At 41.8% G+C, this 27,565-nt stretch overlaps 2 protein-coding genes across 2 annotated transcripts in view; one reads left to right on the plus strand and one right to left on the minus strand.

Moving 5' to 3' along the window:
* Nucleotides 1–872: 872 nt before the first annotated feature.
* Nucleotides 873–6,742, minus strand: map6d1 (MAP6 domain containing 1). Its single transcript, XM_054622935.1, has 3 exons — nucleotides 6,225–6,742; nucleotides 5,459–5,786; nucleotides 873–950 (listed from the first exon to the last, which is right to left on the minus strand). The coding sequence occupies exons 1-3, from the start codon at nucleotides 6,740–6,742 to the stop codon at nucleotides 873–875; spliced, it is 924 nt and encodes a 307-aa protein (XP_054478910.1).
* Nucleotides 6,743–11,128: 4,386 nt separating this feature from the next.
* The window catches only part of ece2a (endothelin converting enzyme 2a), a 65,065-nt gene continuing 48,628 nt past the window's right edge, over nucleotides 11,129–27,565 (plus strand). Inside the window, exons 1-2 of the mRNA XM_054596455.1 lie at nucleotides 11,129–11,362; nucleotides 12,975–13,139. Coding sequence (XP_054452430.1) covers nucleotides 12,980–13,139 — 160 coding nt within the window. The 5' untranslated portion in view covers nucleotides 11,129–11,362; nucleotides 12,975–12,979. The remainder of the gene's footprint in view (nucleotides 11,363–12,974; nucleotides 13,140–27,565) is intronic.

Genomic DNA, 27,565 nt, shown 5'->3' on the forward strand with positions numbered 1-27,565 from the left:
GCAATTAATATAAAGAGAACAAGTCAGCCAAGATAATGTAATAATATAAAATAATATAAATAATAATCCGATTACTTTGCTTTTAACTAAAACTATTTTTTTTACATTAAATTAAACATCTGCGTCCACATTACCTAACCTTTAGTGAAACTGTGGTTAATTTCAATCAAATCTTTCTCTATTAATACAATCCTCAAATGACTAACAACACCCAGAACAGTGTGGTACTATGAATATATACAGCTGAGAAAATGAATCAAGTGACATCTCATAAAAAGTGTTAAGAACCTAATATTCTTTTATTGTAATTTCACTTACATTATATAATTTATGTATTTTCTTTAACAATAGATTTACAAAATAACAGACTGAACAATACTTTCTCAAAATAGTAGACTAATAATGAATATTGAGGAAATAAATAACTTGTTTTCTAGAAGATTTCTAGCAGAACACCAAAGGGAAAAATAGTAGTCTAAGCTTACACTCTTGACCATATGTCATTCATTATTGGAGCAAACTTTATGTACAATAAAAGGACAAATCAGCAGGTGCGCACACACACACACACACACACACACACACACACATACACATACAGACACAAAAAGCAGCCAGTTTTTTGTGCATCTATAACTGCAAAAACAAAAAAAATGCTTGTTTTTAGTTACATGCATATTCATTTCCATAGCAACAGGAGTGTAAAAGGGAGGGCGTCTATCTATCCGTCTCCACTTGGGATACTGGGCTGCAGCTCCACAGGCTACACAACAATGTACATTCCCTTGCATAGATTATTGTGTTGTGGAATCATTCCCCTGTTAAATCCTTAAAACCGATCAAAGTGGAATGGTCGGAAATCGGAGCAGCTGTCAGATGTTGAAGACTCTCGGTCCGCTTTGAAAGATGGCAGAAGGGTTCGGAGGGTACTTGGTCCGCACCAGATGTTCCTGAGACAAGGCAGAGAGAGAGAGAGAGAAAGAGAGAGAGAGTCAGGCAGGTATTAGAGCAGCTTTTAAGGTGATCAGAGAGATTAAACCAGAGAGGGCAGCAGCTGTGGTGCTCACACTGGACCCATTAAATGAGAGGAGACTGGTTTTGGCTGTTGCCATCAAGAAGCATCAGCTCTGCTGTCAGAAAGCCAGCAGCCTGGACTGTGTTGCTATTTCCTGCTTAGCGCTGCTGGGTTCTGCTGATGGCAGCTGTTCTCTAAAGCCTGACCAGAATCAATGGCTGTGGAGGATAAAAAAAAGTCGCCCAAATTATAGTCTTTCTAGCAAATATTTATTGGGTGAATGCACATCTGGGTCGCTACTTCAATCTGCCTACATTGCTGTGTAGTGAGGCAGCTTTTTATCAGACTATTGCAGCGCTGGACTTTAGAGAGATTGACGTCTTGCTGTCCCAGCAACACTTTGATTGTGACTACACAGCACAGTGGGTGGCAGGGCTGGCAGTTCATGTTAGTCCGGGAGTGAATTCACCTCCCCCCCACCCTCCCACACACAAAAAACACACTCACTCACTCCCGACTTTTTTTCTGCTCTGTGTAGCAGCCAGGTCTGCCTCTCTCCTAAATTAGATTGGTGCCAAAGAAGACTGCAACCCGGTGCAACATCGCACTTGAAACAGATAATCCATCAAATGGTGCTCGCTAACCCCTCCCCCCACTTCTCTCTCTCCCGCTCTCATTCTCTAACACCTATCTATCACATGCTTCCTCTCTCCTCGTCTTTTCCCCCTAGCTTCGTCTCTTTTCCCTCAACCTTCTTTTGCCTCTCCTCTCCTCTCTTAACACAATCCTCTCCTGCCAACTTGGCACAGGACTCACCCTCTATAGTCCCGGGCAGCGTGGGAAAAGGGAATAGGTCCAAGTGAAAGACAATAAGGGGGGAGAATGTATAAATAGATGAAAGAATGAAGGTGGTGGGACGACCGAAACTCACAGACTGACACAAAATGGCTACAAACGCAATGTAATGCTTTTGCATCTTTTTGCATTCGTTTTGTGTCTCTTTGTGGTTGTTAGATTGGCTTTCCAACAAAATGAAAGAAGAAATGTAACCAGTCGCTTTATACAGAGGCTCTGGGCCTGCACACAGTAGACCTGTTCAGTAATCCATCCATGAATCCTACTAGCCAAACTACCTACCGTTGCTGGTAGGTAGTTTGGCCCCGCCCCTGATTAAATGCATAGAGAGAAGAGAGTAAAGGGAGGGAACAGGAATGTGAATTTTAGGCTGCATTGTCACTGCAGGCTTTCTATCCTCTTTATGCCGTTTAAGGCCATTGTGTGCAGCATTCCCACACTTCATTGTGCATCTATGTCACAGCCATACGAAAACAAAGCACTGTTATAAATTGTATTCAGAAGCTAAGCAGGGTTGCCTGTGTGCTCTAAGAGTACAATCTTAAATATCCGGGGGGGGGGCTGCTTGCTCGTAGCTGACTATACAAAAACCAAGAGTTTCCTGCTGAAGTTTCCACTCTGCATGCTAAATGTGTGTTGTCTTGCTCGACCCTGACACACAAACACCTGATTATACAGGCGGCTGCACTCATTTAAGCCGGACAAGTCGGGTTTCAGGTTGAACACAGGTTCATTCTCTCGTCTGACAGCTCAAGTTCAGTGAGTTCAAGAAAAACACGTCTCTCATCATTAAAAGCATCGGCGTGTGTCCTAATCTGTCAATCGTCTGCCGCGTGTCATGACATCAGAGACAGCTTTTATCTGTTGGGATGGATTTTATGTGTTGTAGGTGGGGGAGCACTGATGAGAATACTATGGCTGCTAAACTCCTTTATCGTCAGAAGCAGATTTATTCTGATTTTAGCAGCTTATTCTGGATTTAACCATTAAACGTTTTAATGAATGGACACAGTCGGTCTTTTGTGTTCCACGCTAAATCAGGAAGCCTTGCCTGCTGGTGAAAATACAGTATAGGGCAATCGTGTATTTTAAAGGATGCCATCACAAACTAAGCATGCCCTAAAAGAGGAACACCAGCAGAGCGCTATGACTATGTGTAATGCATACTGGAGTGGGATGTGTGATGCTTGGTCAGACACCTCTGCTGGGGGCTGGTGGGTCAATAATGAGTCGGCAGAAAGTGGGCCGTCGGTGATCTGGGGGTGGATAATCTGAGATCAACTTGATTTGCTGCCAGGCTGGTTTGTGTCACACTGGCAGATTGTGGTAGAACTGAGGAAACTGCATGAAAACTGCACGTTTGGTGTGTGGTGTGTATAATTTTGACTGCAGTGTTCAGTCCCACAGCCGAACATACTGCCAGCGGCACATCCCTTCTTAATGTGGCGTGAACTCTCACTCCAACTGGGCCAGAGTTATTAATAGTCCGTGTCCCGCCATTGACATCTCTCACTTCGACCTCCATCACCACTGCACAGGATAAAGAGGGACATAACGGCTAAATAGAGCAGTCATTATTCAGAAAAGTATTTCAATAATTATTTTTATCTCAACCATGAATCCACTAAACCTCAGGTTCAGGACTGAGGGAAAACACATAGGGAGGATATTAGTTATACCGAGGTATTAAGTCCAAGTCTCTCTTCCTATAGATAAACTTAACACACCAAAATTAAGCTCCTTTCTTTATTAACTGAATTTTCAGATTTCATTAACTCATTTAATATCACTTATTCATTGATATTGTCTGTACAACATGAATATCTCTGTCCAATGAAAACCATGTTACTCTGTTACAGCCCAGCCCATGGAGGAATACTCTTTCGAGTTTGGCAATTTATGGTTTCCACTGGTTATCTCCTCTGCACATTGCCAGAATAAAAGTCTGCTGGGGAAAATAATGTAACATTTATTTATTTGCCTAAAAGTAGTAAAATGTGAATATACGAAGTCTACAGATCACTGGAAATTGCCAATAAAATATGCACTAAAAAAGACTGTAAACGTCCACCAGGTTCCTAAATCCACAAATATTGATGACATCAGTGTCTTCTGAAAGAGCAACCACCCTTTTCCCACGAAAACACATTGGTTCTAACCTTTCCAGATACCTTACAGTGTGAGATTTATTGCTACACAGTGTGCAAACAGACAAACCGGCCTGACCCGGCCAAGCCCAGACCGGCCCTAGATCCCCACTGACAGATGGCACTGAGGAGGCATGGGCGGGGAAGAGGGATGGCACTGAACCTCTGGAGATTCCCAAAATCTGTCTCACTTACTGTCACGCAAAACAGCTGATCTGAGCAACAGCACCGAGGGAGGAAAGAAAGAGGGATGTGTCCCCTCACCCAGTTTATCCTACAATAATCTGGACAGTTTTTTTAGCTTCCTGAGCAGATCCTCTTTCCTTGTTGTAGTTATGCTTCAATCAGACATCTGGTCCTTTAGGGCCCGTCTTTCTGTCTCATTATATCTGAGCGCACACATCTGGGACATAATGTACAATTGTGAGAATATTTTGGAGATTCTTCACTTCTTCATTTTCATTTTGCCCCCGTAACATGTCTTTAACATTATGTATTTAGAATAATATTTTAGGTGTGAGTTTGTGTTTCATTGTATTATAGTATTGTCTCTAGGCCGGAAAAAAAACCATTGATCCTCAAAAATGAAGACTCCAAATAGAGATTAAGATTTGTACATTTAATGGAATATGTTAACTATTTGATTTTGTCCCTCAACATTTTTTAATCAAATACAAATAAATTATCATTTTTTAGACAGACATGAATACACTTCTCTACAGGTTTGTTTTGTTTTCTGACCATTGAACCACAGTTGGAAGAATCACCCATTTATGTTTTTTATTCCCTTCAAGCCTGCTCTATTCAGGTCAAGAAATGAGTGTATCACCAGCAGAGTGTTACCTAACACAGAACATGGCCTGCTTTAAACAGCTGGGTCACTTTGAGCTGCTTAAGGACAGAATGCTGTATCACTTCTCCAAAACGCCTCAACAGCAACAGGCCACCAGGGAGATGAGACAAGATGACTTTCTGGAGGAGCATGCTGCAATTTAAACCTGTAGCTCCTCAAACAAGTTCTCTGAACCTACATCTGTTTTAGTAATGAACTTTATGCTGCTCCATCATAAGGATTGACACCAGCTTTTGCTTTAATATAACCTGGGAAAAATACACATTACATTACAGTCATTTAGCAGACGCTTTTATCCAAAGCGACTTACAATCAGTAGTATATTACATATCATTCACCCATTCACACACTGATGACAGGGCTACCATGCAAGGTGCCACCATCAGACTCTAACTAACATTCATGCAACATCCAGTCCACACCGACCACAAGCCTTCGGGAGCAACTTGGGGTTAAGTGTCTTGCCCAAGGACACATCGACTGCTGAGGCTGGGTATCGAACCACTGACCTTCTCATTGGAGAACTACCTTGCTCTCCACTACGCCACAGCCGCACACCATCTGAACATCACATCCGTCTTTACCTACCTCTCCGTTGATTGTTCTACTGAACTCGCTCCTCTCAGGCGGGACGCTCTGCTGGAGGCTGGAGGGGATGGGTGACCTTCCAGCTTGCATAGCAGTGGGGATGGGCTGCGGGACAGCAGCAGGTTGTATGTTGGAGGCAGCCGATGTGATATCGTTGTCCACCTGATGCAGCCCAATGGACCTTTGGCCCTCCCCACTGTAGGCAGCCTGGTAGCTGGTCTCACGCAGGACCTGGTTGGCCTCTGTCCCCGGGCTGGTGTATTGAGCTGAAGGATCTCTCCTCGCACTTTTGGCCGGTCTCGACCCCGTCCATGGCCTGTACTCTTGCCTGGAGGAAGAGCGGTGCATCAGGTGGCTGATAGAGGCTCAGTATGGGCAAACGTTTGTCTAAGTGGGACTTAAAGGGGCATTCCACTGATTTTAATACGAGAAGATCAATCTGCTTGTCATGGGGAGCGCTTAGCTTGTCAAAACGGTTGTCTTATAGTGTCTTCTGAAATGTTGGGGGGGGGAGAAAATCCAATACTCATACTTTAGCTCTCTCTTACATGAATATAAAATGTGTAGGAGAATTATTGATGACCCCTAATTCCATGCAGGCCGAAAGTCAATGCATTATTTAAAAACACAACTAATTAAGCATCAAAGCAGGCATCAGCATTAAATCAGCAGCCCGCATGTTTTTCCTGCATGACTGCTCCAAAAGCCCGACGCAGTGGACAGCGACAGGTGCTGAAACGAGCACTGGAGGATTGACATGTCCTACCTGTACGAGCTGGTTTTGCTCTCCTCCATCACCTGCTGCTCTCCAAACCTCTGGCCCCTGACCCGCTCCTCTCTGTCCCCCGGGCCCGCCTGGCTGTGGGAACTGTTCACCGGGCTGTCCGAACCACTGTCTGCCCTGCTGCCCCCGTTACTAATCCAAGGGAAGTTATCCTTCCTGGGAATGGGCCAGGGTTTGTAATCCTGCTTGTACTGGGTAACACTGGTGAAAGGCATCTCGGGCGGGTGGTAGTCCTCCCGGGGCTTGTAACTGGGCTCCCTCCGTCCCCTGAAGGATCCTTGGGTCCCAGGGCCATCTTTGGACGCGTGAGGGACACCGGCAGCACGCTGGTCCGGGGTCGAGTAGTTATTCCCGGGCACCTGTTTGGTGACGGATCGCACCTCCTGCTCGGCTATGTCCGAGTAGTTCTGGATGGTGAGCGGGACGGACAGGTCCGATTTGTCGAACTGGTTCCAGAAACGAGCCAGGCAGCACACTCTGCTGATGCACGGCCAAGCCATACCAACCCTCTTAACTGTTTTTTTTTTGTTTTTTTTTTCTAACTTGTGGAGAAGAAAAGAAGAAAATCAAACAGAAAGAACAGAAAAAAAATAAGAGAAAACGGCAACAGATCACAGGTTACATTCAGGCAGAGTATCGCCCTCCGTTTGTGGGAAGCTGAGAGAATACAGGGTCCCAGAGTCCATGTCAGCATCAGAGGAGTGCCAGCAGAGATGAGCCGGTCCGTCGGGCACCGTCGTTGAGTATTCCTCTCACGTGGTCTGTGGTGGTGCCTCCACTATGCAGAGGAATCTCTAGCAAATGATTATCCGCATCTTCAGCCGGATACGAAGAGTATCAGCATCCGAATCCAAATCAAAGAAAGCTTAATATTTTTCTCCTCCAGTCACTTGTGCAATAAAAAAAAATCATCATTTTTTTTTTTTTTTTTATTGCTTCTCCACTTTCTACCGCTGGTATTACTGTACTTTTACCGGTGCTAGCATGAGGGTTACATAATTGTGATGCAGCGTCAAACCTACAGTTAAGGTTGGCAGAGCGGGTAAGAACTTACTCATCAAAACCCTGATGACCCCAATATGGAGAATGAATATAATGATATAATGAATATTTTTTTATTTCTCAGGTCACCCTTTGACATGTCTTCCATGATCAACCTGCTTCTGCTCCATTGAGGTGAACAAACCCCCCAATACATAGCTTCAATGCTTTTAGTATATATTTATTTTATTTTATTTTCATCCAACAAAGTAGCCCAATGTAATTGAATGCGTCAAAATTAGACTCAATGTGAATCAAACAGCAGTGTACTGTTCAAATAGTGCAGATATTAGAATGAACAGTAAGGAGAACAATAATGGACCCAAGGAAGACATTTTGACATGTCACAGAAAAGCAGGTGTAAATAATGGAACTACAGATGGTTTAATTCCATTTAGCTGCCTCAGTTTTAGGGTCCCATTCTTTTTTTATGACGGCACAATGTTACACTGCCACACTGTCAAACTGTCACACTGTCAGGGCTTACTGGAACACTTGAAGAGAACAAATATATTGTTGATGTCATTAGTAACATCAGCTAGGGCTCACAGTTTCCTCATATTAGGACAGATTATACTTTGCAGACCAACATACTTGTTTTCTGTTTTGTTTTTACATCTGTCCTCCCTAGAGAAAAAGGCTCTGTTTGTCCTTTGTTGAAATGGATTGAAACCATGTTTACTTTTAGTATTGAAGGATGAAGTAGTTTAACTTTTGTGCGTGTCTCCTTTGGCACCAGCGAGTTGCCTGAAAGTAAATATACTGTAACCACAGGGTGGTAGGTCATAGTTGCTCACATGGATTGTTTTCAAAGACAAAATGAAATGAAAGAAGAAATGATCTATTTTGCAGTTTAGGTATGAGGGATTTTTAGAAAAGTAAAAAAAAGAAAGAAAACTCAACAGTATGCTTTTCTTTAAAAAAAACAAGTGTAGTCTGCCTTTCACATGGTATTAGAAATGGATGAAGAGGTTCAGAAGTGCTCTGATTCTTCTGAAATAACTGATAATTTACCATAATGGAGGTTTGGAAATAAGACACAGAAGCCCTAAAAAGACTGCAGACGATAAAGCCCTCACTGGCCAAGTTTATGTAGAGAATTACAGTTGATTACAGTTCAGTGAGTGTGAAATGGGGGATATACATTAAGTTGACAGAATGGGACTTGATGTACTGAAGGCATAAGAACTTCCCTCTGTGAGCTGCTCACAGAGAAGGAGCAAGATGAGCCTGTCACAGTGAGGCATAACAACAGAGCCACTCGTTGATGGAGATGAACAGGCACTTCATCTTCACACAACTGTACTTTCACTGATAGACTGCATCGGTGTGTAGTGTGATTGCAAAAGTGAGCCAAAAATATTAGAAAATAAAGATAATATAAAAGGATGCCTAGGTTAGGTTGACAGGTTGTCCATTACTTATAGCGATAATAATTATTATCCAGTAAACAGTACAAAATAAAAAGAGCAGTGTTATACTACCATCTGCAGGGGAATATATGACATTCATTTTTATTTTGGAGAAAGGTTGCTAAAGAGGTGAGTGACCACACCTTGATATTGAATGACAAATGATAGATAACTAGGATTAATTTCAGTGTTTAACTACGATTTTACAGAGTGCAACATAAAGAACTACACTTGTGTTGTACATGTTTTAGCTTATACATATAGGACAGGAGTACTCGCACTTGTTTTTGTGGTGAAAATCAAACCTCTGGAGTGGACAGTATTAAAAAAAAATATATTGTGTGACGCACCATTACATTTCACAATTTGGAACTAGGTTTAGAATCTAACTTCAATTTTAAAGGTACTGATTTGTTAAGAATATTTTTTATTGTGCCCTGCACAATTGGGAATCCTTGTCTTCGACTCAAATTTAGTAGGATAATTATACCTCCCTGAGGTGACCAGACAAGTTTCAAGTGTATCTTAACTAAATTTCTCAAAGAAAACTCCATTGATTTTATGATTGAGTTCAGTTTTCTTGGAATGAGGAGTAATATTAGCGAGTTTTACTTTGTAAGTGGTTTTCAGCCAGTTTTGTAAGGTAAGAACAATCTGTAGTAAGTATACCCACATTTGCAATACCACCAGTGTGATTAACCTTGTACATGCTCTCTGTTTTTTTTCTACCCTCTACAGTCACAAGGAGGAAATGTCATCTTAAATATATATCACATATTTCAATAAAATTGCAATTTAAAAAGTAACTGCAGTAACTTACGTACAAAAGCAAATGTCCCTGTAGATGATAAATCTTTATTCATTTTTATGTATGCACTATAAACAGCATTCATAATTGTGTATAAGCAGGCAATGGTTTGAGCAGGAGTCCAGGTCACAGAAAAAAAAGGAGTGCTTGCAATAAAAAAACAAGGGTAAGTAACTGCTGGTTTCACTCTTCCCTTGGATTGCATGCCATCTAGACACATGCATAACGTTCTGAGTGCACACAACTAACTCCATGTCTCCCCTCTCTGATCAGGACAAGCCCATACTGCTCAGGGAGAGTCCCAGGTCAGCATCATTTCATTTAATGTCCTGAGCTATAAGGACTGCAACTCAGACCTGCAGGTTCTCAGTCCAGATCGGGATCAGACCGATGATGCTGCAGTGCCACGACCTCTGTTGTTCAGGCAGCTGGTGGTGCGCCGTGGTTTGACTGTGCTGTTTATGGTGTTCATCCTTGCAGCACGGATTTTCACCAGCAAAATGCTTTTCAAACTATTATAATGTGAAACACAACTGCTGGCTGATTTACAACTGTCTGGGTGTGTAAGATGCTGGCTCATTTTGTTACACATTAGACAAAGTCATATTTCAAAAGAAGGCTGTATCCAACTGTAATTCTTTTTTTCCAGATTCTACAAAGTTATAGGTTATTTCTTTGTGCTTTATAATCTCCACATCTAATTGTGCAGCTATTCCAGATTGACATTAAATGTGGTTTGATTTTGATTTGTTAAGTTGATCTATATTATTTGTAATTAATGGAACAGCATGCCCCTTCATTTATAATATGTTTTGGTTTCCATGCTATGCAAGCTTAGATAAAGGAGCTGGTAACCGCGAAGATGTTGCATTTTTGCTTGAAAAACAAAACAAAATAAAAATAAAATGACCAGTCACAAGACATAATTCCTGTGACATCACGTGGGGTGTTTGGTCAGCATCAAACAGGAAGTTGACCTAAAAAAGCAAGAGGTAAGAGAACGACTTGCTTGTTTATAAGGTTATACATTTTGAATGACTAATAATTTCGAGATGTAAATGATAAATAAACATAAATGATTTAATAGCGTACCAAAATAAATGTATAATGTTTTGAAGTTCATTTCATTTCATTGTGGGACAAAATGTTTCAGCTGTATTGGGACAATGTTATAAGGCTATTTAAAATGAAGTGTAGCACTAATACAAGCTGATAAACAGAGGGACCTCACATCTGTCAACACACCACTAGGATGGGTCCTACAACCAACTTTTAACTAGATACCATATTTTTTATTGATTTATGAACAGACCTCTAATAGCTAGCGTTCCAAGATAATTGATGCTGATCATACAAATAATGTCTAATAATAGGCCTTTACAATTAGATCACCACATCCTAATACTTTTCTCTGATACTGGCGAATAAAGTCTATTGTTGTTCAGTATATTTGGTGTGCAAGTCGTGGCATAAAAAGCAATCTAGTCTCAACAAGCAGTAATACTGGTGGCTGCTCTTTATCTCTTTGTTTAGTCCATGGTTTAAACCCGATCCCTGATGAGTTTAACCCCAGGTTTGGGCACGAAAGTGTTACATCATAACGCCCCGCCCCTCTCTCTGCATCATTCACCAACATCAACAAGGAAATAAGTCTCTCGTCAAACTAATAATCCCTCAAATGACCCCGACTCATTGTGGTTTCTCATCAAGATTTATTTTGTAGTAGCAGAGAGTGTCTGCAGCACAGATGGTACTACAGATGTAGTGCTGTCACACTGCACCACGTGGATCCATTCACAGTAAGACACCGGCGTTTTTACTGGTCGCAGGAAAGAGCCACTGGCCTTATCGAGGAAACCGTAAGTACACAAAGAAAGAACGAGTGATTCAAAGCCCATTCCGTGAAGGAGCCTGTTACAGTCTGACATTTTGAGAGAAAATGGAGAGAGCTAGTCCCAATACACTATCCTAAAAACCTCCTTTGAGTGTCCAATCCCCCATACGCCACTGATCGGGTCACTTATATCACGTATAACATATCATTTATGTTGATTATAGTAGATTATCGGTGTGTTTTGTTCTTGTGGCACGCAGAGAAAATAAACCGGGACGCCAAAACTATCGCTGCAGATCGCGAGCTCCATGTGTCCTGTGTGAACAGTTGGTTTAAATGGGCGCCTCGTACACGCATGCGCAGTGTCTATTTACTTTAGCCATATACGGCGAGGGAGTTCAAGAGCACCACACAGCCTTAACATTTCAGCTCAATGTGCTCATTATGTGTTGATTTAAAAAAACGAATGGCTGAAATGTGTTCCAGCTTCCACCATGGTATTAGGAACCATGTCACCCATTTCAGACATTTAGCTAACTAATGGTTAACCAGATGTTTAACCAGTTGGTTCTCCAACAGCAGGATTTATAACAATACTAAGCCACCAGAGAGAAGTGATACTTCAGGAGAGACAACAATGTCAGGCTGTTGTAAATAAACAAAAATAAATATGATTAAATGCTAACCTGATGGTCTAAAGTTAAGGTTGGGCAGGAATAGACAGTTACAGTTGTGGCATTACAGCTTATTCAGTCAGTGGCAGCAATGAAAACAATGCATTCAGTGAGAGCCAGATAAAATCCTGAGGAACACCACAAACTTTTAATATAATGAATATAAGTAAAAGTTGTTTTGCAGCCAGTTGATTTATACATCCATGGTTGAAACGAAGAACACACAGACTTAAACACAAGATACATGAAAGATAATAAAACACATAAAACATACAGTTTAACATCAGTTCTTTCTACACATATTCACTCAGAAAAGAACTGTCATATTCTGGCAGTGCCTAAAAACAAGTGACCCTCAGTCACTTCCAACACCTTTTAAAAGCAACGAGGTAAAAAGGCAACAAATTTAAGACTAATGGAGAATCATGTCAATATCAAATTAGCACAAAATAATCCAACCTAGACAAATTATACACAACCAAAGAGTAAAACATTTAACAAATTGAATGCAAATCATAACCTCAATTGTTATCTGGCCCTTAAGGCCAGTATGATTTGGTAGTTTCTTCCCACTGTTCCTGTACAAGTTCAGCTAAAGAAAAGTAATTACAGTCTTATGTTGAAGCAGAGTAGACACACACGAACCTGACTATCCAATAATGATTATTTTAGCTTGACAAGAATGTATCATCCACAGTCATGTCAAGATTATTTGAATTGAAATGAAAATATTGTGTTTTTACCTGACAATGAGTATTCTTTCTTCCCTCATGATAAGTCACTAGAAGTTTAGCCCCTTGCTGATGAGTTTGTGTTATGAACATTTTTCCGTTAACAAACTTAATAAATAGCTTCTTGGATCAAAGCTATTAAAATAAATTTACAGCCAAAATGAAAGCACCTCACTGTCCTTTGTGAAATGGATAAAAGATTGATGTTTTTTGTTACATTTACATGTCACAGAGAATATGGACCACCTGCCGGATGACAACTCCAGGTACAAAGACCTTGACTATTGGGATGAAAGATACAAGACGGAGCAGTGTTACGACTGGCTGGGAGGCTTCTCCAAATTCCAGCATCTTCTGGAAAAACACGTCCACAAAGAAGACTCTATTCTGATACTTGGTTAGTAGTTTTATTATGTTCTGATTGTACGAGACACAAAGCTTCTCATTTGTCATGAGTGTCAGATCCAATCACCATGGTTGTCATTGTTGCCATAAGCATCACATATACTTATCTTAAATTCTTCTAGGCAGCTATTTGTATTGAATTGTCCTTATAGTTGGTGTGGTAGAGGTCGCCTTTTAGTAATTTATAGATTTGACACCTGGAAGTGCTCTTCACTCTTCAATTCAATTCAACTTTTTAAATGTTGTCTAACACAAGCAGCCGTGCGAAGAACCTTAAGATTAAATGAAATACAGCCTGATCAGGCATTGTACGCCCACTTTCTGTGCATGCTAGTTTTTGTACTCTGCACTATGGACACATTTCCCCCCCAAAATATTGAAGTTAAATAATGATCCCTACTCTTTATCTTTGAGACATTTAGACTGGATTCTGGTGGCTTTACTGAAGTAGAAGCTGCCTTGAAGAAAAATCCTGTTGAGTAGAGTTGTTATTTCTGTTACAAAGCGTACTGTGTTCTCTCTGTGAAGGACATAGAGGAGTTTATTGAGTGACATCACTTTTGAGAGGCAACACTTTAATGCCCAAGAAAGGTTGAATCCCCTGGTCTTTGGAGTGACATCTCCAAATGTGTCCACAAGATGTCCCTGTTCCCTTAAAGATATATCCTTTTCTCTTGCATCGAGTAGTATGTAGTACCTGATTTTTTACCAACTGCTCTGTAAAACATGGAAGAAAAACATTTGAAGCGTGAACACTGTGTTGTTGCTGCTGAACATACAGTAGACAGGCATGTGAATTGGAGATATGCAAAATATGAAGAAAGTGGCTTGAGAGCCCAAAGCTAGTGGAGGCTTTCTCACTATTAGCACACATTCTGCCTATTGATTTTGTATTTATTTCAAGCCAAAGAAATAATTTATCTGCTCATCATTTGCATGTTCATTTGTTATTTGCCTACCAATGCTGATAAAGAGTGCGCAGCTAATATAGACCTGTGTATCACAGAGCTTTTTAATTTGATTGTTTTTTCTACTTAGTTGTGATCAAAACAAGCATTTTTTCCCCTGAGAAGAAGCTCTACTCTTTGATGTAGTCACTTCTGATAGCAGGCAATATGTTCCACATTAATAATGCGCTTTTTGGTTTATCACAGGATGACTTGTACCCTGACGTGTGTATTCTGAAATGCCAGCTCTGAAGTCTATTGTTGTAACTGTTATACCTCCACAGAAGCATAGAGGGCTATGGTGGTCCATCTTTTCCCGATGTAAGCCTTGTTTATGCATGCTCAGTGGCGTCTGTGTATGTGTGTCATGGGGTTTGTTAAATTTGTTTCAGGGAGTGACAGGGCTACTGCTGTGTGTGTGTGTGTGTGTGTGTGTGTGTGTGTGTGTGTGTGTGTGTGTGTGTGTGTGTGTGTGTGTGTGTGTGTGTGTGTGTGTGTGTGTGTGTGTGTGTGTGTGTGTGTGTGTGTGTGTGTGTGTGTGTGTGGTGTATAAAGAGGAGAGGGACTGACAAGATTTCTCAGAAGTTCTTTGCTCGACAAAAACCTCCCTGTTTTTTTGCTGCTGTTTAATTCCTGTAAGACTAAAGTGCCAGTAAACAGGTTTAAATCTGGATGATGATGCTGAAGCCCTATTGTTTTAAAATCTGTATTGTGAAACATATTTCTAGAAGAGAACATTGACTAACAGACAAACACAGATAGTATGCAGCCTCACTTTTTCAATGTCATAGTAGGCACACCTACAGCAAAGGCGCAATGGGCTCAGGGACTCCTGAGTCTGATATATATATATATATAAATATATTATCTTCTCTTCTCTTGCCTCTCACCTGCGTTACATTGCAGCAGCCAACACCAGGTCAGAGCACTTTCTGCACGCTGATTTAAACCCAAAAAAGAGCCACTATAACGCTTGAGAGCTCTCATCTCGGAGGGAAAATCTCTCTTTCTCTATCTCTCTCTTCTTGACAAATCATGGAATCACACGCGTTTGTGACCAGCACGTGTTGCCGTCTTCTTCAACAACTTACGTGCACAGATAAGCAGCTATAGGGAAGCCTACTGAAAAGGTGTTTGAACCCTCATGTGTTGTACAGACATGAAGAGCTCCTAAAAGCACTTGGATATCACAATGCTTGTCCTGCCGCGGTTACACACATTCCCCTGCTATCCTCACTCGTCAAGTCTGTAAATCCAGAGGGACTATTGTCTCATATAAAATGACACAATGTATTAGGGAGACCCGGGCAGAGTTTGGCAGAGAGAAGGGAAGACGTAATGTGAAGGAAGACTTGAGGCGCCATGGGGCTGTTTGTGTGTGTGATAAAGGAAAGAGAGATGGAAGGTAGGTAAATAACTAATCAGTTTCGGGCCACTCAACTGTCTCAGATGGAGGTCATTTCCATTAAGATAATCTGTACATCACAGAAAGAAAGATACGAGGGAGGGAGCGGTGCATAGATGAGAAGAGCTAGAGCACTTTGCTGCGTGCTGATGACAGCTTAAATGTCTTCCTCAGTTTGTTCATGTATTTAAAATTAAAAAAAATGTTTCAGTCTTCTGTTTATCTGATCAGTTTCATACATGTATTTTGTTGACACTTTCTCAGCCTTCCTATACCTTGTTTTCTACCGACCCCAGTTCGTTCAGCCGGCTTTTCTAACATCTGGAGATACTGTCTTCACCGTCACACTGCTCTTGCTCCCCATCTTGTCAGTAACCCACGTCTGCCTTTCTGTATTATTCTGTCTTTGTCGTGAACTCCTTCATCCACTCCGGCATCTAGATTATAACCACGTACAATCCCGTCCCCACATGTCAACATTCATTAACCATAATCTGAATTGAAACAAGATAATGGAAGCTTGCATGATCAAACATTAGTGTAATCTCTTCTATTTTATGCTTTGATCAATAGAGATGGGTGATTATGCTGAATTCAGTTTGATGGTGACATTAGGATCGTAATAGTTTTGACTTCTAAAAGATAAGTCAGATGATATTTTATATCCAGGACATTGCCCCCTTTCTTCTTTGTGACATTCTTTATTTTTTATATTGTCAACAGATCCCATTAAAAGACCAAAACCAAGCTTTGTTTGTGTATCCAAATCTTGATATAGTGCATTCCTGGTTGTTCAAAAACAATATGTTGTAATATGTTGATAAACTTGCGCATTTTTGTAATTTTTTTAGCCAATCCCACATACATCATACATCTGCTAAATACTCTATAGTAAATGCTCTAGTGCAGTGGTTCTCAACCTTTTTTCAGTGATGTACCCCCTGTGAAATATCTTTTCAGCCAAGTACCCCCTAACAAGCGCAAAGCATTTTTGGTTGAAAAAAAGATGTAATACACAGCACTGTGCCATCAGTGTCTGATTTATTAAACTGTCAACACTGAAGATTGCATTGTTGCATTGAATTCAGTTTATGACTATAACTTACACGTATATTTTATTGAATATTTATTAAATAACTATTTTTAAAGGATTTTTGAATGGATGCCAATTTTAAATATATTTCAAAAAAATCTCACGTACCCCCAGGGGTACACATACCCCCATTTGAGAACCACTGCTCTAGTGCATCTAAGCTGAAGCAGGTCAAGTCTTCAATAAATAAACAATTTATTTACTGCTGTTTGAGGTATGTTTCCCTTTTATTTATTTTTTATAAAAATGAACGTATGTATTTGTGACCTGTTTTATCTTCAGTTTGTCTGTAGACGTAAATGTCTCTCTTCTACCTTAGCCATGTTCAATCTTGTCCACTTACTGGTAACTGGTACTTAAATACTTGCTACGTGTGCTTTTTTAGTTTATACAGTATTGATCCTCTAGTCCTTTGTGATTAAAAAGGTGGTATAACCGTCCATCATAGCATTTCCTGTCCTGTCCTCAGACACCAACTTTGACCACAATTACATGAGGTCAGTGTTGTTTCTGCTTCAAAATGATAGAGAACGTTGCCTATTTAGAGTTCTGTAACATTCATTCATTCATGTGTGATGGCTTATCAATAGTTCTGCAGTTATGAAACAGGACTATGTTAAACAAAAATGCCACTGGCACATTCCAATTGGTTAAATGGAACGTAAACTCTAACATTGATAATAATGGAATAGTATTAAAGCACTGTGTGTGTGTCTCATACGGCCTTGTAATGTGACATAACAGTGCTTATTACTGGCTGGGCTGGCTGAAGGCCTTGGGTGGTGTGTGTCACAGCATTGCGTCAAACAGTTCCTGACCCTCCACCTGACCTGTGTGTCTGTTAGCAACATTAGCGAGCATTAGCGATGATCAGCTCACACACGGTCCAGTTCCCGCCTGCCACACAGCCACTGCTCCTTCTTTTATGGCCTGCCCCCGGCTGCTGCCAGTGATGTAATGACCCCACGTCTCCCAGTGGTCAGCGCTTATGCCGCATTCTCAGAGGCGAGAGGGGTGATGAAGTAATGGCTCAGTTCTCCAGCAGCAAATAGGGCTGAGATGTGTGTGAGTTGGCACCCCGGGAGTAACTATCTGCCTATTATATTCTTTAGATGTTAAAATCAGGTCTAGAGGGCATGACGCAAAAACTCCAGTCAGATCAAAAACACCTACCTTTCATGACCACAGGGCTACTATACATGTGTGTGGGAGTGTTTTTGCATCAGTGCTGATATTTCAGCATCGCTATATTGTTTTATCTGACGTGCTTGGTAACAAGTATTTGAGGAATAACTACTCAAGCTATATTTGTACAACTGAAGGCCTGATCTGAAGGTTATGGAAGTTATTCAAGGAAGTTATGGCTTGGCTGCATAGGTTACTTACAGGCTGTGTATTGATGGCTGTTTAAATGCTCCCCGCTGGTTTTGTTTTGTTGCTTTGGTTGCCATGTTACGTGTGTTCGCATGTACGTATTTTATGCTGCACATAAGAGCAAAGATTTTGAACATTTGCTGGTACTGGCTTCTCAAACGTGGAGATGCTGCTTCTTCTTGGCCTTTACGATATGAAGCTGAAAATCTTTGACTGCGAAAGCTTGTTCTTCACCTAATACATGTTAGTTAACACTAAATCTAGATTATACAGTACCTTCTCTTACTAGCTTTTTTTCCGTAGATTTCAAGCTGCCTCTCACGGTCTACTTCGGCAGATGATGTGTGAGCAAACTTTGGCGTCACTACCTGACACAAAAAGAAAAAACAAGCTATCTGAGGGGGACATTTTGGGCTTTTTTAAATTTTATCGTCCACTATTTAATACACATTTAATACAAGCCATTAATAACCAGAGTATTACCAGCAGACTCATTGATAATGAAAATAATTTTTACTGTAGCCGCATTGCACATGTAATAGTCTTATAGGGTATGTTTTACCTTCTCTAAACTGTCCTGCGTTGCTGCCTCTATTTAGCTCACCCACTGACATCATCGTCCTGTCACTTTGTGGGTTCCTTCATCTCCTCAGGGTGATGTAAGCGGTGTTTATTGGCAATGGAATAGTGAAAGACCACGAGTGTGACTGTTCGGTCAGCTGTTGTGTAACTATGTATGGCCTAGTGCCTTGACTACAATGACATTATACCTTTTTATTAACATTACCACATGCTAACAACGATGTTAAGTCTTCCCTCCTTCACCCTTTCTGCCTCTAGCACGCCGCATCTTGCTCACTCATTCCTGACACCCGTCACCTTTTTTCTCCCACCCCCATCTTGCCTCCCTCCCTCACTTCCTCCATTTCATCCTCGCTGTCTCACCTCTTTCTTTTTTTCCTTGGCGACATTTGCCTCACATATGCCTCCCCTGCCCTCCCCTTTGCCTTCTTGTCAGTATTTGATATCAAAGACTTCCACCTGTGTGTCCAGAGTCAGTCTGGCTATATATATAGCTGGAGCGGAGGTGTTTACAACAGTGTTGAGATCTGTGGGAGCTGCACTTTTTATAGAGTCCGTCTAACTGTTGGTGGTCTATTATGTTGAGCTAGAGCTCATTCAGAAATTGGCATGCCATTTATCTGTCAGCTCTGCTGCTGTTTGCTCTTTGTTATATTCTGTCGTGTTTTGTTCCAATATTCAATGTGTTTAATATGTAATACCCAGAATTATTATTGTAGATTTAGACAGCTGTGCTGCTGATTAATATCCTCCTACCTCATGCTGGAAGATGCTGCAGACCAGACATACAGCTTCATCTTCGTGTGTGTGTGTGTGTTTGTGTGTTTGTGTGTACTGGGCAGGAGCTAACCCACGTACATAAGAGGATACTGCTTGTTTGTAAAACTTGTTTGTACTCTGCAGTACACGTTGAACTTGAGGCACATATAGGCTGAGCAGGAGGATTTTATGTCAGTGTGAACAGGGAGATCTTAGGTGACAGTCCTCTCACATCCCCTTTTTCCGCAGTGTTACAAATGCACACATGTTTACACACACACACACACACACACACACACACACACACACACACACACACACACACACACACACACACACACACACACACGCACAAACACACAGACGCAAACACTGACACTAAATGCTGATTGGATGGAAAGCCACTGGCAACACATAGAGCATGGCGGGAGAGTGAGAGAAATTTGAAGTGAGGAGTTATGTCTTAGCAGCTGTCAGAAGATCCGGCTGATATCAGATATGCTGTCCCTCATTTCTAGACTTGAGTTTCTACATTTTTCCATGTGACCTTTTCCTCCTTTTTTTACTAGTCGGTTTCTCTCCTGCATTCGCTTTTTATTGTCTTTCCTTCACCCCGTCTTCTCCTTACTCCTACATCCATTTTCTCTTTATCCTCCACTCTTATTTTCTCATATTGTCTCTTCCCTCTCACTCTCCGCACAGGGACGCACATGTATGCCCACACCGCCTCCTCGCACTTGGAATAACAACAGCAGTGAAGCTGTGAGGAACAGGCAGCTTTCAGAGGAATAATAGAACCAGGAGACAGGCCTCGGCCATTTCACGCTTGCCCTTCCTTTTATTGATTGCGGCCCTTCCTTCCTGTGGCGGTCGGAGGCGGAGCACGTCTGATCAGATAGGCTTTTATCAGCTCCGTCCTCCCCTGTTACTGTCCCAGTTTCTGATGGCAGTTGCCATCCAGCTTATTCACGGTGGCGTTCAAGGAATAAATTGGTTTTATGTGTTTAACAGTGGCCTAATTCTGAAGTGATTGCAAGGCCTGAGAGGTCCCGACAGTCTCTGATAAGTTTATATGTTAATCAGACTGATGTCGTGGTCTTGCATTGATGGTACAGAAGGATTTGCATGTTCTTGTTGGGTGAAATAATAATGATTAAGCAGTTGGTCAGGAACAAGGTAATGAAGATATAAATGGAGCTGCTGGAACAAAAGGCAGTAGAGGTTGTTTAGTCTGCAGTGTCCTCTGGCCTTGACCTGTAGGAACACACACACACACACACACACACACACACACACACACACACACACACACACACACACACACACACACACACACACACACACACACACACACACACACACACACACACACACACACACATATATACTGTCTGTGGACACAAAATTCTGTACATCGCCACACTGTCTGTTTTTACTGAGATGTGCTGAAACATCTGCAGCAGAGCAGCTACAAAACTGCAGCAGAAGAGGTGTGTTAGGTTGTGTGAATGGAAAAAAATTAGGGAGGTGGTTGATGAATGAATGACAGAAAGAGGAACAGAGGAGGTGGAGGAGGGATTCTTACCCCCATCCTATCCCCTCCCCTGTCTTCCTTCCTCCCTCCCTCTCCCTCTCCCTCTCCCTCTCCCTCTCCTCCATACCCTCCCCTCTTCGCAGCATCCGGATTGGCTGTTTTCAGCTTTCAGGGAGCACCTCACCATGCAGCAGTCAGTAAGTCAGTAAGGGCAACCCTGCCTCCATCCCGCCCTCTCCTCCTCCTCCTCTCCCCTTCCCACCTCCCTACTTTTTTGCCGCTGTAAGGAGTGGTGCTGTTTATGAATGAGCCTCAGAACCGCAGAACGTGAATGAAAAATAAGAGAGGGAGAGAGCAGATAGGGGTGCAGGCTGAATGAAATGCAGCAAAGCAGGGAAGAAAAATGGAGGAAAGATGCTGAATGAAAATCACAAGGGTGGACGGGGGTGTGGGAGGGGAGCGGGGGAGTTGGTGTGGTGGGCGGTTGAAATAAGGAGAAATTTTGTCCTTTTCGAGCTGTTATCTTATATATGTGTGTGTGTGTGTGTGTGTGTGTGTGTGCACGTGTGCGTGCGTGTGTGTATATGGTAATGTCCTCTCTCACTTGTATGCAGATCAGGGAGGATGCTTGGACCGTTTGCTGATTTGCCTATGAGCCAATGGGAACCTCCACTACTCACACACACACACACACACACACACACACACACACACACACACACACACACACACACACACACACACACACACACACACACACACACACACACACACACACACACACACACACAATTGCATACACAAATACAAGGAGCTTTCTCTGCAGGCTTGTGCACCGTGCTTTGAATAATAACGGGGTTACCGGGCAACCAGGCTAGGATGATCGATGGGCCTGGCCCTGATAAACAGAGCACAGAGGGTGCTCTGAGTGCTTGTGTGTGTGTGTGTGTGTGTGTGTGTGTGTGTGTGTGTGTGTGTGTGTGTGTGTGTGTGTGTGTGTGTGTGTGTGTGTGTGTGTGTGTGTCACAGAGTTTCTGCTGTCGCAGTGGGAGTTTCTTTGTTCTTGGACAATTACATGATATCTTATTATCAAATCTCCTCAGACCTGAGATTATATGTGTGTATGTGTGTGGGTACGAAGACACACAGAAACACAGAGACACAGGCAGAATGCATGTGTTTAATAGCATACGGCAGTAGAGGTTGCGGTTTGTGTGTCGACGTGGAGGTTTATTTTTTTATTTTTCTTGGAATGACTCCGTTCTCAGTAACACTGAACGCCCTTGGTGAGAGGGCTTGTGCAGGACTGTGTGGGTGACCACACACACGCTCTCCTGACACTTACGGTAATAATATGGCCATTGAAAGGGGAGAGCCTGTTACTCAACACGCCACAGAGTGCAAAGTATATACCTAGCCAATAAGTAGGACTGCCTACCTGATTTGATTAAATGTGTGTTGCATACAATTATGTTTTGTGCTGTTGTTGTGACGGTAAGCTAGCATGTTGGTGAGGATAGAGAACAGAATGTAAAAGATGTGAGGATATTGTAACAGTTTTTGTTTTTATGTGCACACAGGGTTTGAGACATGCGTATCTGACATATTTGCTTCCACCCTCACAATACCATGGTGGTGAGCGGAACTTAGTTTGTGGTGCTTGCAGCATTGAAGCATTACATTTCAAATATCAACAGCAACATTTCTCCCAAAACAATGTCCCCAATAAACTGGATTATCCACCAAACTCACTTTCAGGAGTTTTTATAGGGAACTTTTAGGCGGTGGAAAGTAATTCCAGTGATATCTGCTTACATCAAGGTCTTTGAATTGTCTATAGTAATGGATATACTATAAATGGAAAGATAGTTCGCTGAGTTTTTCAAATGTTATTTTTAATACTGAGGGGATCAAAATTCCAGTTACCTCCTTTGTATTGGTTATGGAGGTACGTATCTCTGAGATGGATGTTGTCATGGGTACGTACCACGAGAGGTGAGTGAGAAGATGTGTTTTTTGGGAATTTAGGTGAACTGAACCTTTGTAAGTGGTTACAGTTTGACATCCTTTCTACCCAACCACATACAATAGTTGCATTTTAATTGCAACTGAAAGATGCAATCCACCTTCTCAGGTCAGCAGCGAAATATAATACACTTGTAAAACTGGCCGGATTAAATTGAATCTGTAAAGGCTTTTTGAATGGATTATCCTCAATGTCGTCTTTCAAGACACTGTAAGGAAGTAGTCTCTTGGAAATTCAAGTGGTTTTATGTTACAAGCACAATGTTCTAACAAATCTGTGTTGTGTCTGTCTGTCGAGGCTGGGGAATATATTGGCGATTGGCATTCACAGAGCCGCCTCTGCTTGCACTGCTCACTGCTGCATCACATTACCTTTGCTGACTCCCTCTACTCTCTCTCACCTCTTCTCTTCCCTTCTTACCTTACCCCTCTTCGCTCCCCCTCCCCCGGCAGAGAGGAGGAGGAGGAGGAGGAAGAGTGGCTGCAGAGAGGTGCATCTGCAGCCAAAGTCGCCTCTCAAGAGCTGAAGTGTCATCCTGGAGCTCCCTGTGCATTTCTCACAAAGACATTATGTCGACCTCAAAGGAAGGGTCATCTGAGTGTATTTAGAGACGCACTGCTCCATTGTCATGAATACCAAGAGACAAGCTTCCCTTGTTGTGACAATCGCTGTCTGTCGCTGCACAAAAAGTCACTTCTCTGTGACCTTGTACACTTACGTCTGTGATTACAGCGACAGGCTCTGCGCACAAAATCAACATATAAGACATTAAAACAACGGCTAGGACTCTGCTTACAGACAGATGAGGCTTTGAGATAAAGTACCCATGTCATTGTGCTCATATAGGGCTTTTCAGATTACAAAATGAACAGTGCTTGACAAAGGGACATTGGAACACATATGGTCCTGCTATTAAGCCAAGAGTGATGTAGCATTAAAGGCCTCTGTAATGTCTGGATGGAAAAAAAATCTGAGAATGAACTTGGTTCTAATTGCTCAGCTATATTTAAACGTGGTCATGGAAGCACATGCACATAGCAACACAGAGCTCCACAGCTGAATATCTAACAACTCAGACAAGGCTTTAAAGTGTGTACTCCAGGCAAGGCACCAAACAGCCACTGCAGTGTCAGCATCACTTACTATGTTGCAGTTAGCTGGACATTGTGGTAGATGTCATCATAAACGCACAAAAGTTTGTGTACACATCGCACTACCCTGGACACAAGCTCACACATAACCAAACATACTCGCACACATGCATTATTATTTTATTATTTTACTGTTTGTTAAAAGGTTGTAAAACTGTAAAGATACACCACCATTACCACCAGGTGCTTGTCAGGGAGACAGCTAGGCACTGTGTTCTGTGTCTCAGTGGCATCATTACACTCTCATTGCATGGCAGGGAAAGCCCCGACATCGACGTAAGAGCAGCACTGGGTGTGCGTCATTTGATGCAGTTAAACCTCTGCAGTGACGCACTGTTGCTGCCACCCTACTGTGGTAATAGAGAGTTATACATTACAGTCACTTGTGAATAGGTGCGGTACAGTGTGCATCCTGGCGCCTGTGATCCAATCTTCATTAGAGTAAAGATCTACAGCAGCAGGCTTGTGTTGCTTATGTCTCTGAATTAACGGACAGCTCCCTGAGATGTTAAGGGTCTACTCTAGAGTGTACTGTAGGGACCAATAATCAATATGTTACTTAGTATTGGCATTCACAGCATTTTGACATCACATAGCAGGAAAGCCACAGATGTTGTTAATAATAAATTCATGATTAATAACAGTTTGAAGCCCATTGCATAGTCCAACTCCCTCAGAATATGTACTGTATTTACATCAGAACCTTGAATTAAAGTATCTTCCACATATATGTCCATATCCCCTCGTCATCCTGCAGCTAAGTCATTAAATACACTGTTTCTTTTTCTTTTTTGTGCGTGTCTGTACCAGTCACATTGTCAGAAGAGCTCTGGCTTTGTGCGAAACGGTCCCCAGCACTCTTATGTAATACTGCTTGTAATGCTGCAGGCTAACAGAGTTGCACCTCCACCTCTGCAACTTCAGTCTGTGTCCGTGGATCTGTCTGCCCGTTTGTCACTCTACCTCCTTGTCTGTGTTGAGTGCATCACTATCCATCAACAAAGCTACACTAACTCCTGATGTTTTGGCCCTTCTCTCTTGTTGTGCCATCTAAACTGACAAATTTACTCCCTGAGCCTCTGTTAGTCTGTTGCTAATTCTCTGTCTTTCTCTTCACTCTGTGTGTGGACACAATTTAGTGCCAGTCTTCAATCTTTGTTTTATTTTCTGGCTGCCTGTACATCTTCTCTCTCTATCTCTCACTTCTTATATGTCATGCATAACAGAGTTAGTTCAGCTCGGTCGTGATATTCTTATGTAACTCTCCATTTGCCTGCACTCTCCCTTGTCTCTCTCACACACACACACACACACACACACACACACACACACACACACACACACACACACACACACACACACACACACACACACACACACACACACACACACACACACACACACACACACACACACACACACACACTGCTTCTGTTATCTCTGTGTGTCTAGGGGAGCATGTCTTGTCATTGTGATGCACAGTTTGAGGTTCCTATTTCTCTGATGTTTGTGTGGATTGGCAGCTAATTTGTGGCCTTCACAGCTCTGCATGTTGTGCATTTTAATGACTCTCAGGTGGTTGATAAAAATGTAAGTGTTTCTGTGCAGTGCAGCAACAATTTCTCACCATCATTAGCAGGGTTGTCATTGTGTTCCTGATATTTGTTGATCCTCTGAGGCTTTCTTCACTGTGTTACTCATCTGTTTGATTGGTTTTCATTTCCGCCCCCTCTGCCTGTGCAGAGTTCATCACACTGTGATGCAGTGTTGTCATTTGTTGATGGAACTCATGGTAGCTAGACCACTTTGAACAGATGTCCCTGCTGAGTCAGATATGGCAGGATGACATTAAGGTAGTAAATCATATGATTACCTGGCTGCATGATAACTCATATCAAAATGTAAACACAGCAGAAAGGCATCTGAACATTCATCCTACGAATCACCATAGTGATATGGAGAGTCACAAAGAAATGCCACACCTGCTGAATCAAACACATCCGATCGTTGATCATGCTCTGTATGATTAGCCTATGTTGTGTGCAATAGTGTGTATTACGTCAGTGATGACGCATGCCTGGCAGCGTCTAATGAGTGGACATAATCTAATGAACATATTCAATTTCACAAACAAGTGTCTGACATGATAAAGGTCAAACAGACATCATACACCAGCGGGTTGTGGTTGCATAAGCATGTTTTTGTTTTCTGAAACCTGATTGACGATGGTGAAGGTGTCCTGTTGCATTTTCCACAGTCAGGTTTTCATAAAGTTTATGCTGCGTTCGCTGCTTGGTATCCTGCTGCGATCTTTATTTATGAAATTGTCTCCTGTAGATGGTACACAGGAGGTAGAACCCAGAACTTATTAGTCAGCATATATAAAAAAAGTATAGATGGAACAAAAAAAACAAGGTAACTAGCGTTAAGTGTAAATTATTTAATCATTTTCTTCTTTTCGTTATATAAATGAATACATTTCTTTCAGAATGACCCAGTTCATAATGTCACATGAGCCATTATGTAAAGATTGAGCTCTTATTATTAGCTGAATAGAAGGCTCCATGTAAATGCAGCTATGCACTGACCTGTGATCCATGCCATGCTCGATAAGAATTCATGAACAATAATGATTAAACTAATATAGATCCCTCTCTTCAGGACAATTGCTCTCCGCATTGTCTGTATGTATTACTGTGGGCATTGGTGCTTGGATGAACTGACCAGAAAGCAAATGATGGTGTTCAGTGAGTTAAGTTAAGGAGTACAGCGAGGGGCGAGATGAGGTATGTGTGAGAAAGATTGAATTGATTAATGGGGGAAACTGACTCTGGCTCACTGAAAGGCACCTGTCCCCTCAGTTCTATCGCTGCACATCACTGGCTTCGACTAGCCTGAACCTCCTCTGCTCTCTGTGTTGCTGGTCTTGCAGGGAGCCATTGTCATTCCATTATTTTTAAAAAGAAAACGCAAAGTATTGTCTTTTTTCCATGTGATATTGACGGATTTTTGTTTTAAAATATCATAATATTTAAACTAGACAACATCACCTATTGCTAATTCCTATCTCTCAATTAATTTCCCAGAAAAGGTGCTATACCACAATATGCTGATTGCGATATAAGAAAGAACACATTTTGGTTTAAGACTGTTGGTTGGATACAACAAGCTGTTTAAAAAAGTCAATTTATGTTTTGGTTAATTATGACAGTGAATTATTAATTAATCAAGGAGTTAAAGGGAACAAGGATTACGGTAATCATTAGTCGCTCTCCATGTAATGTTAAAGATTTATTATGACTCTCCTCACCTCTCTTAAATGATGTCAGGGAGAGACAGACAACACATAAACAAAAGTTAGTAACTAGAGCTGGAGGTATTGACATTTCCCTTTTTAAAGTGGAGCATAATAATCGAAGGGGTCATGAAATGATGCCCACAGGCTCCACTGCTTGTCACGTCAAATTACTTTGAACCTCCTCTTTTATGTGCCATTTATTCCCTCTTTTGTTTCCGCTGTCTCTCCAAAGTATTAACTGCGAACGTA

The sequence above is a fragment of the Anoplopoma fimbria genome, chromosome 3, assembly GCF_027596085.1.
Source record: "Anoplopoma fimbria isolate UVic2021 breed Golden Eagle Sablefish chromosome 3, Afim_UVic_2022, whole genome shotgun sequence".
Classification (NCBI taxonomy): Eukaryota; Metazoa; Chordata; class Actinopteri; order Perciformes; family Anoplopomatidae; genus Anoplopoma; species Anoplopoma fimbria.

Coding starts and splice junctions, on each gene's coding strand:
- map6d1 (XM_054622935.1), bottom strand. CDS start 6,742: ATGGCTTGGCCGTGCATCAGCAGAGTGTGCTGCCTGGCTCGTTTCTGG. Junction 5,787..6,224: donor AGCAAAACCAGCTCGTACAG/GTAGGACATGTC, acceptor CTCTTCCTCCAG/GCAAGAGTACAGGCCATGGA. Junction 951..5,458: donor GTAGAACAATCAACGGAGAG/GTAGGTAAAGAC, acceptor GCCTTGTCTCAG/GAACATCTGGTGCGGACCAA.